Source organism: Amblyomma americanum, chromosome 10 (assembly GCF_052857255.1).
Source record: "Amblyomma americanum isolate KBUSLIRL-KWMA chromosome 10, ASM5285725v1, whole genome shotgun sequence".
NCBI lineage: Eukaryota > Metazoa > Arthropoda > Arachnida > Ixodida > Ixodidae > Amblyomma > Amblyomma americanum.
The window spans coordinates 94,450,458-94,462,478 of record NC_135506.1 but is presented as its reverse complement, the minus strand read 5'-3'; the positions used below and the strand labels follow the sequence as shown (position 1 = coordinate 94,462,478).

The 12,021-nt window shown below is 47.3% G+C and overlaps 1 protein-coding gene across 1 annotated transcript in view; it reads left to right on the top strand.

Moving 5' to 3' along the window:
* The window catches only part of LOC144108557 (uncharacterized), a 40,227-nt gene that overhangs the window by 1,875 nt on the left and 26,331 nt on the right, over positions 1–12,021 (top strand). Inside the window, exons 2-6 of the mRNA XM_077641764.1 lie at positions 2,214–2,403; positions 4,047–4,117; positions 6,550–6,763; positions 10,486–10,852; positions 11,470–11,747. Of these exons, the coding sequence (XP_077497890.1) occupies positions 2,214–2,403; positions 4,047–4,117; positions 6,550–6,763; positions 10,486–10,852; positions 11,470–11,747 (1,120 nt within the window). The remainder of the gene's footprint in view (positions 1–2,213; positions 2,404–4,046; positions 4,118–6,549; positions 6,764–10,485; positions 10,853–11,469; positions 11,748–12,021) is intronic.

The window sequence follows — 12,021 nt, the reverse complement described above, 5'->3', positions numbered from 1 at the left end:
ACCGGCGGGGCTTGTGTGACCCCAGTTGCTCTTCCCAAGGAACCTCTCGCGATGTGTCTGCCACCTTTTGACTGCCACCTGCCACGGTGGAGAGTCTGCTCACATTCCGATGGGCAGGTTGTCATGACGTCACAATGTCACTTGACCTAGGTGGAAGGTGGGCCTCTTCTTCTGTGGGGAATTTTAGCTCATGCCGTCGTGGACGACTGCGACGACGACCGCACCTGGTTTTTTGCTGAATGAGACAGTTAAAGCTATCGTGTCAAAAGGAGCACCACAGTATTAGTGTCATTACAGGTGGCAGTTAAATTATTGATCTGTCATGAGAGGTCACGTCACCTTCCGAGGTCATCGCAACCTGGTCGGTGAGGCAGGTTACAACCTGCCCATCAACATGCTAGCTGCCTGCCCCTCTTGGCCCGTCGCACTGAAAGTATTTGAAATGGATTCAATGCAGTTGCCACCTGCCCACTGCTCTGCTGAGCATGAAACTTTAGGGGGCTCCGGCAGAGCAACCTGGGTTTCACAAGCCCCACCGTGGCTGTGTCTGAAACAGCCACAAGCCGGGGTATCACTTAATCGCTGCTCACTGCACCAATAGGGGTATGAGGACTTCTCGAAATATATGTATGTAAAGTAGAGCATGACCAGTTCTTCACTGAGGTAGAACCTATAGGTGACGGTGGAGTACTTGCGCGGGAGTGATCTCCAATACTATCGCATTGTACTCTTAAAGGTAGGTTAAGCGTTAAGTGATGGCAAACGAGTCCGCCTGTGTGAAGTGATGCGTAAAGAGTACCCAACTGGCTGAGCGGACACATTAACGTTATCCATGCTAGCAGCGCACTAACGACCAGGCACAAGAACAAGAGGTACGACGGCACAAGGCACCTAACTATCAACTTTTGATTTGAAAGACGAGGCGGGCCAGTATTTAGGAAGTGCCCTAACAGGCCACGTGACCACGAAAAACAAAATAAAAACCAAACGAAAGATGACACGAAAACTTCAGTTATGAAGACGCGAGGGCAAGACCTCACGTGTCTACGTTATCGCGCCGAACCTTTAAGGCGTAGCTTAAGTGTGCGCTGAAATTTTTTTCTGCAGCTAGCAATACAGAGAGCATGCAGAGAGGAGGTTTCGACGCCAGAGTGAACACTCTTGCAGGACCATGACGGCGTAGTTTTTCTGTGACACGATTGTCTTTAGAAGAAGCTATGTAAATGCCAAGAGCTATTTGGAGCTGTTTGCCCGACTGCCTCTGCTACTGAACGCCTTAGTTAGGAATGTGCGTGTGGTGGCATGATACATCCTTATTCACGCAGGGAGGAGGGGTGTACGTGTAATATTTGCCTTTGAATTATATGCCATTCTAAATTTCTGTGAATCGCACTTGCCTAGTGATGAGCTTTCGGTCACTAGAATGAGCCACATAGGCGAATGGGAGGCCAAGGTCAAATACCATCAAGCGAAGAAGATTATACCACAGTAGCCTTAGATTTATTACCTGCTTTCCATTCAGTGAATACGAACAAAGTTTAACATAAATGGCGGCTAATTCTTCCGAGAAGAAACAGCGCGCGGAGAAAGGTGAACTCAGTGTTCTCTCTTTCCATCTGTAGATACGTTTAGAAAGCTGTGCTCTTTTGATTCAGAACACGAATATTAAAACCTATTATGAAGAAAAAGACGATAAAAGAAAAAAACCTTACTGGTTGAAGCGCAAGCGGCAGTGATTGGAGAATTTTTCAGGTTTCTTTTGTGGCGTGCATAGTGAGAAATTTACATTCGCTGAGTAATGCTAGCTCCATTTTCTCATTTTCTCATTCACCCCTTGTACAAAAGTCTTCATCGTTAATGTCCCTCATTATAAACTTAATGCAAAGCGTGCGTCGACCGCTCACCACTCCACATTCGCACCGGCTTTTTCAAACGGCCGGGAGGGATTTCTTCGTTGTTTCAAATTTAGTCCTTTCCGAAAGGAAAAAAAAAAGCTGACTCCCGCCAGGTTGATACCATCGGTAATAAGGTGCAAGTCTATCACTAAACTGTTAAACGAACGCGATTCCATAAAGGCTGAGTCAGAGAGGAGTCTTCCTTAACACCGCAATATTGGATCAACTGAGGCTCCCCCTCTTGGTCGTGAAAACCGCTTATAAGGCGAAACGCCATTTCTCATCCCGCCTATTCACAGCAGAGCGTGCCGCGTGCAGGTCACTAAGAGACGACGCCGACTCGCTGCCTTCTAAGCGACCAGAGTCCGAGAGAAAGGCGCAGGGCCCGAGCAACGCGGGGCCGCCGGCTGCTGACAACGCAGGTGGTGCTCCCCGTCAGCGGATGGCTCCACCTTCGAGCTCCAAATCGGATCTACCACCAGGCGGCGCTCCCGATCGGACGGCTGCGGTAGGCGGGGCAATTATTTTTTTTTTATTTTGAGTACTGTAGCATTTTATAGTGAACCATAACATTACTTAAACATGGGAAAAAAAGATAAAAAAATCAGGAACAAAGAGCAAAAAGAAGCATAACCAGTTAGGTTTTTTATCGCCTCTGATGATATTAGTTATATTTACGGTCAGCTGCGGTGGCTTAGTGGTCAATGTGCTCGGCTGCTGACCCGAAAGGCGCGGTTTCGATTGCGGCTGGGGAGGTTGCATTTCGATGCAGGCGAGATCTTAGAGGGCCGTCTTCTGTGTGATGTCAATGGACGTTACAGAACGCCAGTTGGTCGAAATTTCTAGAGCATTTCACCGTAGCGTCCCTCATAGCCTCAGTCGCTTTGGGACCTTAAGCAGCAATAAAACACTTTTATTTTTATTTACTTCCTAAACGGGGTGTTCGCATATAAAAAAAGTGAACTTCCTGGAACAGACGGAACTCTTCAAGGGCGACAAGATTCTTCAAAATCCCCAGTGGTTATCACAGAAGTTAAAATTCTCAGACACCTTTTGATTCGACAGCGCAGCCCGGAAATATTATGGGGATCCCCAAGAGAGGGAGAGAGAGTACAAATCAAACTCTATCGAAGGAAACAGTGCTTTCTTGTCACTTTGCCTTCAACGTATGTCCATCACTCTTGGGCAAAAATTTTGAATTTCGTAAAATACTAAGGTTCTGTTATGGAAATATTGAAGGTAATGGTCCATTTGGGTAGCAAAATGCTTCTTTTAGTGTTTTTGCTTCACTCGCAACGAGCAGTTAAGACTGCCACATAAAATCAATCGGGAACGGTTTTGACGATAGCAAGAACGTTAATAGCAGAAACACATGCAAGCCGGCCGCGATTATACGGATAATGGTTCGCCTGAGAGTAGACCAATCGTTTTCTGTGTTTTGCTTGAAGTCATCGATAAAAATATTGCCGAAGTCAATATGAAAGCGCGCGAACCCCGAATATGAAATGCAGTCCCCACCCCCTTAGCGCCATAGCAGCATGAGGTTTCAGGCAACCCTACGCCTAACCACGATCACCATTTCTTTCAGAATGGCGGAACAGAAAGGCAGCAGTGCCTGAACACCTATTTGCGCATATTTTTTCTTATTTTCTTGCTCAGCAGACTCACAATTGAAAATGCCTACATTAGAGCTGTGACATAGACGCCAATGCAGAAAACATTGTGCCTACAAATTAGTCGGTCATCTTTCGATACATTCAAATGTCACTTCCGGACCTTTTGTTGTAACCCATGGGCCGCAGCACAAGGACATAGTTTCACTGTGCCCTAGTATGGCTTAAAATAACAATATTTTGGTCCTTGTCATTACATTTTTCACTTTCACTAGCCCTTCTTAAGGCATTAGAACATCTGCTGTCAAAAAAAAAAAACGTTATTACTAGAAATTTTCATGTAACGCTGAACCTTTTTTCAGGCAATCAGAGCCAGATTTCGAGTGACGGCTCAACTGCATACGGTTCCAGGCAGGAAAGCCAATAGATATGTACAGCCGTTAGCTGCTATACACTATGAGAGATCCTGTTTTCTAACACTTACCGCAGATATTATCAGTCCTGCGGTCTAAACCTTGCTTTTTACCGCGCATTGCAGCGAGGGACAGCGCCCGCGGCATCTGAAGGGGCTCCTGCTCTTCCTGTCGCCGAACAGAGAAGCCCTACGAGGTGAGTGGGACTTCCTTTTCGTCAGTCGAAGGGTAGTAAGTGATAAAAGTTCTTTAATCTTGATTATCAATAAAACCATACGGTTACAAAAATATATTTCTCAAAGCGCAGCCATTGGTTTGCTTTTATCTTCGATTGCCTTTTGTAGCGACAACTACATTACGGTAGCATTTCGAGCCTTCAGCGTGGAGGTGCTGCCACCCTGTGGCTGCGCCGCCACGCTGTCACGTGGTTGGTCAAGTGGTGCGGAGCAGCTGCGGGCGGTGCGGCGCCGTGGCTGATCACGTGGTTGGTCACGTGACCAAGCTCCACTCGGCAAGCTGTAGCTATCACGTCACTCCAGGTTTAACCAGAGCTACACCACCGCGAATTTTCTGTTATCTTCCATGGCCCTTGGGGACGACCTCGCCATGAGAGCGTGCGGCTATGAGGAAGAAGAGGTTCATCCGTAGCAGTACAAATATTTAGAATGCATGTGAAGCAGCCCAACGGGACCTGGTCTCAGAAGAGAGTAGAGAGAAGAGTAGAAACGGACGGAACACAGTGCTGAATTAACAAGAGGGTTTTATTTGGTGCGCTGCTCATATAAATACACGCAAGTCAACCAAAAAATTAATGTCAACCAACGCAATGAGCCCACTCATGCACCAAGAACCGAACAAAACAACAGCCGCTAGCTCATATAGTTCAAGAAACGGAATTCTTTTACCGATAAAGCTATCGACGGAGCACTACCACAGCTATCACCCAGCTTCTTAATCTCTGTGGCTTCAGTTTCTCGGCACAGCCGCTCTTTGTTTCTTGCAACAACTCTGCACTTTTCGAGCTGCAGGATGCACTTGCAATCAGGACAATGGATAATAAGGTTCCGACAATCAGCATTAAAAAACATTGTTAAAGTGCTCCCTGAGCCTACTACTGAGGCACTGCACCGTCTCGCAAATATAAAAACTGTTACGTTGGAGAGGAATCAAATACGCAAGTTTATTTTTTTTTTTTTGCGGTACATCACAGATTTCTGATCATTGGTTTATCGTGCACTCGGCCATTGTTTTGCGCACTCGGAAATTTTTCCAGGATTGCTGCGCTGCATGACGTGCGTCATGCAAAACCACCTCGCCCAACAGTTCGTGCTTTTAGCCGCCGCAGCGACACAGTGGTTATGGCGCTCGGCTGCTGACCCGAAACACGCGGGTTTGATCCCGGCCGCGGTGGTCGAATTTTGATGGAAGCGAAACTGTAAAGTCCCGTGTACTGTGCGATGTCAGTGCACGTTAAAGAATCCCTGCAGGTCGAAATTTCTGAACCCGTTCACTACGGCGTCCCTCATAGAATGAGTCGCTTTGCAACGTTAAACCCTCATGAATCAAACAAGTTCGTGCTTTCAAATATTTAGGAAAGCTGTCGAACTTTTTTTTCTTCGCCAAGGGTATCACTCAAGTGTGTAACAGTTACGTAGAGACGGCAAAACTTGCCTAGAGCGCCTGCGCTATCATTATAAGACAGCGAAAGTAGCTGCCAAAACCATGCCAACTGGCATAGCTCCTGATAGATCGTATTTTCCTTAATGCGCCTATTTTCAAATGAAATTTCAGTTGATAGTTGAGCCACATCGATTTGTTGTCTCGCTTCGTCCTTGTCACCACTCAACGGAATTAAGCAACAAAGCAACATATATAGCAAGAAAAGAAGCTTGACTCCCATGAGTGTAGCTGCGCATGCTCGCATCCAGGTGGTTTCGAACCATCTGTTACAGCTCCATATCGCATGTGCAATACAGTGCAAGGCTACAGAATGCTGCTCAGGCAGATATGTGGCATTTGTACTCGGTAGTGATCCTGTTTGCAGATAAGAACTTTAATCTCAGGCAGGTGCTTATGTCGCGTGGTTTTCGTTCAGCAAGCAGCGATAGCACTGCTTAAAAGGGACGGTAAGAGAGACTGGACATCAGGAACGCGCAGCTGTTGTTGCTCTTCTGGTTCAGTCGCGTGGTCACAGACAACAAAGCCGTCTAAGTGCACAGGACCACGAGTTATGCGAGGCAATATCATCCGCGTTGGTTCTTTCATCTCGGCCTTGATTGCCGTGGCTGCAGCTTTCGCCCCCCCCCCCCCCCCCCCCCAGATTTCCCTCACTGTTTTTCAAATAAACTGGAGCGCAAGACAAAGGACAGACATCGCATTATTTGCATTGCAAACGTTGCATGCTGAAATATTATATCAGTACGAATCCTTTCTAACTAGCCCAGTTTGCCGTCCTAATCGTTTTTATTCATTCCAACATATTTAGGGACAAGCGTGACCTTCGAAGTTGATTGATTCAAGTGTGCCATTTCTGACATGGAAAGGAACAAAATAACGGCAGCGATAAAGTTCGTTCAGGCTGCGCAGCTCTGAACTGCAGAAGGGCGTCACGTCTCCATCAAACCGCAGCGCCCTCGTGCCAGCCCTGGTGGCCGCTGCAGTGGTCCTCCTAATAGTTTCCGTCGTGGTCAGCTCCCTGATCTGGGGTGGCAGCGACCGCACCACCGCCCGGACCACCGCCTCGCCCTCCATCGTGGCCTCAAGTGGAAGTGCGCCCTCAGGAATGACCGAAGAGACCACACTGTCTCCTCCCATGCCGACGTTTAAACCCGGCGCAACATCGGTAAGTTTTGTTGTTGGCGGTCGGGTGCTCCAAGATTGGCTAATGAATCCAGAATCGGACAAAGCATACTTGTGCGCAAATATTACCGCTGAAAATCTCTACCGCGTTTCCATTTCCAATGGCTGACCGATAAATCTATGACCCAGAGAGGGGTAGCGTCGTGAAAAACTGGCTTTTGAAGAAAGGAAACAGCCCAGTGATTGTCTCAGATCTCCGTGGACACCCAAACAGCGCCTTAAGCGAAGGGAGGAATTTAGGAGTGAGAGAAGAAACATAGAAAGAGGTGCAATAGTGCAACTGATCGATTACCTTGTTAGCTGTATACAAAATTTTGTCGCATGTCCAAAAATGCTCGATTCTGTTCCTGGTAATTCATATTTCTTTAATTTGACTATTCCAATTTTTATATTGATTTAGTCTTCACATGCCTATTTTTCCCCGCGCAAACACCTCGTTTGGTTTATCTACTGAACCTTGGCCAGTCCCCTTGCGTGGGAAATGTGCCATGCTTACTACGGAGGAGAAGAAGAAGAAGGGCTTCAGGATAGTTTCGAACACCTGGGTATCTTTATCGTGTACTCACATCGTACAGCACACGGGCGCCTTTGCGTTCCGCGTCCGTCAAAACACGACCACCGCGGCTAGGTTCGAGGCCGGAAACTTCGGATGGTAAGTGTCTACTTAGGGTAGGTAATGACCGCTGATCTGGGTCCGTATATGGGTGGCTCGGTGGCTACTGAGCCTAACCCGGAAACTTCGGCTGAGTAGCCACCGAGCCACCCCTATACGGATCCAGATCAGCGGTCACTACCTGCCCTAAGTAGACATATTCCCTTACCACTTTGCCGCTTGCGGCTCCTCGCTGCCAATTGTAAACGGCTGTTCCCTACCGATATTGTTAACATTACTTCGGTTTTCTGGATTTTCCATTTGAGACCAACTGTTCGGCTCTGCGAGTCTAACTCATTGATCATGCTTTGCAGTTGATCTGCGTGATTATGCAATGCAGTGTCATCAGCGAATCGCAGATTACTAAGGTACTCTCCATTAAATTTTATTTCAATCCAGGCCTCTGAATACCTCCTGTAAAATGGCGATGAATAACTTTCGCAACATCGTGCCTCCTTGCCTGACACCTTTCAGTATAGCAATTTTATTGCTGACTTTATGGAGGACTATGGAGGTTGTACAGTCGCCATAGATAATATGCAGTATTTGTACACAACAGTGATCTACACCATGATTCCGTAATGCCGGCATGACTGGTGCTGTTTCGAATGACTCGGCTTCTCTCTCGTGATCTATGAAGGCTATATACAGGGGCTGGTTATATTCTGGTCATTTCTCTGTCATCCGACAAAGTGTAAATATGATATATTGTCGAGTAGCCTTTATGAAATCCTCCCTGATCATATTGAACTGTAAGGTTCTCCTTACTCTATTAGTGATTACCTTAGTAAATACCTTGCAGACAAAGGACAGTAAGCGGATTGATATGTAATTTTTGAAGTCCTTGACGTATTCTTTCTTGCGGGATGTGATGAGCTTAGCTTTCTTGCAAGCTTACGAGTTAGGGCTACCATAGAAAACCAATGGGCTGTGACGGGTGTGAGAATTCAAGGATGTGCCCATTTCTTAGAAGCACCATTAGAAGAATCTCATAGAGCATGATCCACTGCGCGATTAACATTTGCCATTTATACTTTTACCGTTTGCATTCAGGTGAAAAATTTCTGCGACGCGATAATCATAAAGCCAGTATTTTTTGTTCCTACACGTGTTCCTGTTGCTTCGGAGCCGATGACACGCTGATGTCGCCCATACTAGTTTCATAAACGCACACTCAAAAAAGAATATTCTATGCAACGTTTTTAATTATTATTCGAAAAGTGGGCCACATAATATTCAGTCGGCGCATATTGACAAAGCTGTAAGCTTTCAGTTTTGTTTTCGCGAAATTAATACGGTTTTTAAAGGGTAAGTGGATAATTTAAGTTGATAAGCCAGTTGCCCTCTGTGGTCTTAAATACCTCATCAAGCTACGCAGGGCAAGAGTGCTAATGGTAAAGACACGACCGTGAAATGGGTTTGTTTTCCGTTTTACCCATTTTACCGCGATACGGCGGAAAATCATTCGCGCTCCAAACGACTTTGTGCACGGATGTGTCGGTGTCGTCACCGTGTTCGCTCGTGGATTACGTTTTCAACTAAATCCAACTAGCCGTCCACTGACGGTAAGTCTACACGATTATTTTTTATTCATTTAGTCTCCTAAAACGCACTAAGCAGAGCTGTGTGCCCAGAACAGATTATCTGCGCAGCGACAAACGTCCTAACCTCGTTTCTAAGCAGCTTTGTATAAGCAGTGGAAACCATCGGGCTTTCGACGAATGCCGCTTATATCTTTGCCGCTATGTTATTCCTTATGCGCGGAAAGGCAGTAGGTGCGAACCCGTGACGATAAGCCGCTCCTTGCGAACTGTCTACTGGCTTTTCCGTGATGCAAGGTAAATGCACGGCCGGAAATATCGCTTAACCGTGAATGACAGCCGAAATGCAACTTTGTGTTAGTTAACGCCACGTGGGCACGATTTACACGTTCTAACCTTTTAGTTCGCAGGTCCTCTGTGCTTCACATGAACTGCAATGCACCTGTGACGAGAGCTATTAGATCCCGCGATACTTGGCTTCAGAAAGTGCCTAGTTTCATAGCCCCTTCTGCGGGTGCTAACTGATGGCGGCGCCATCTTGAAGTGGCAAATAAAATCTATTTCCGTATATGACCATTGTGTTCTGAAAAGCTCTTTTTTAATTATTTCATCTTCTATTTTATCTCTGAAACTGATATATCAATTGATTTTTGTTAATGCCTGTGTTTCATTCATTTTATTGGCGGCCGGTGGAGGGTTAAATATCTCGAAGCTTGCAACTTGAACACAGTTTACACTACTCACCGTTAAGGCGTGGCGATCAGTGTACACCTTAAATTTGGCAAAGTCAAGCCGCACTTTTTTCATACATGGACACTATGGAAAATTTGGTAGCTAAGCCTGAGCCGCCATACGCGCCATGTTTTTTTTTTGAAACCGGACCAAAAGTAGACTAGAGAATAAATTCAAAGTTTTAGGTATACGTCAGAACCTGTGATTCGTTGATTCGCTCCAACTCGATTTGATTCCGCGTTCTGGAAGTAGTGGCTACGGAACAAATATGGGCAGGAGGTTTACTAAAATACAATCGTTGGAAACAATGGACATGCATCGGCGAATATAGTCGCTTTGGTACTATTACACTAGCAGCTTCCTGTTGCTGCTGCGCTATTACTACTGCAGCTGTCGCTGTTTTCTCTACATTTTCTCTGCTTATCTCACATCGCCTACGGTCGAAAAATAAACGGGGCAAATTGTGTCTTGTAGAGTTGTCGCCGCAGTAACTAACGGCAGTGTGGGAGGCTACGGTGCTCTGCTTGAGAAGCCATGGATGCGCAATATAATATCGGCCACAGCGGCTGTATTTCGATGGAGATTGGAATGCAAAAGGTGCCTGCGGCCTGCGCGATATCACCGCATGTTTAGAAACTACAGGTGGTGAAACATAAGGCGCACACTCCTCCACACTGCGGCGTCTCTCATAGCACATCTATAGTTGGGGAGGTTAACCCGCAAATACCACACCTCCACCAAGCCCACCCCTTAGACCACTCTTCACCTCGTTACCCGCAGGTCACCACCACTGTGGGGAAACTGGAAGGCAGCACGGTATCAGTGGACGGAGTAAAGCTGTCCCAATGGTTGGGCGTGGCGTACGCTGAGAGCACCGCAGGCGAGCGACGATTCAAGAAGCCTGTGCCGCTCAACGTGTCTGACCGAAGCGTGGTGGTCGATGCCGTGAAGCCCCGCCCACCATGCGCCCAGTGGGTCCCAGGCAGGGGAGTCGTGGGCAACGAGGATTGCCTTCGCCTCAACATCTGGGCTCCCGCGGACATGGCTTCCGGGGCCGCCATGAGAAGCCTGGTGCTGGCGGCCACGGGAGACTGGTTCCAGAGGGGCACCAATCACGTGCCCCAGTGGGAGGAACTGGCGGCGAAAGGTAATGTACTACGCCACGCACTGAATGTTTAGTAAACACACCACGAATCAGAAAGGGCAAAGCGTGAAGGTCGAGCGCATGCTTGAAAGTAACACCAGAGTTGGTACCAGAGTTTACGGGCTCCTACTTTTTACGAACTTAGATTCGCTTATTTAAATAATCGTTCTCAAGATACTTATCAAATAAACCTGAGAACAAGCATGGCCAATAAGCAGCATTTCATGCAATTTTTTTATCACATAATAGGGATCTGTGACGTTTGGAAGGAACGCGCCAAAAACCGTCCGCATATGACTTTACTGACTCCTCGAAAGCACAGAAAAACGACGTCGCCGCAGCTAACAAAACAGGCGTTAGGAAGCATCGTAATCGTGGTTGAATTCTTTGTACTCTTCTGTTTGAGCTGAAGGCTCACCAACATATTGCATGATAAAGTCATACTGAACTCGGCTCTAACGTAGTGCTTTATAGGCATTATGTTTGGTACTGTACTTCTTATTTTTCTTAGACCTATGTGGCCGGATGGTACTACCCTCAGACATCCGCACTACTCACCCCACAACGAGCATACACTGCACCAAAAACAGCACGAACACGGCTCTCAATATTCCTCGCAGCCGGCATGGTGGTTATGGCCCCCAACACGCGGCTAGGGGTACTCGGCTTTCTGCACCTCGGAAATAAGGGACCTAAGGGCATCGATAAAGACGTGGGCGAGGACGACACCATGGCCGCGATTCAATGGGCTCAGGACAACGCGGCCGCCTTCGGCGCAGACCCTTCGGCCCTGATGCTGGTGGGCAACGGCACGGGAGGCTACCTGCTCGCACAGGCCGCCGGGAAGCTCAAACTCAATGTCTCCCGCGCTGTCTTCGAGGGTTCTCTCTACACGTCGGTGGTGCCCACGAATACGGGCAAGTCCCACGGTTATTGCTAAGTGCATGGGGAGAGCAAACAGTTGTGTATCTCTGGAACTGGGTTGCGGCATCTGTCACCTGCTGCTTTTATTGGCAGTGCTGAGTAGTGCGCACTTCATTATGCATTCGCACCTCGGCCTAAAGTGGGAGAAAAAGTTCCAGGGAAGGAGGAGATTGGGCTTAAGCTTCACCATAAGGAGATGAAGCGATAGCATTGTTAGGTCGCTTCAGCGGCCGGGCACCCTGTTTGCA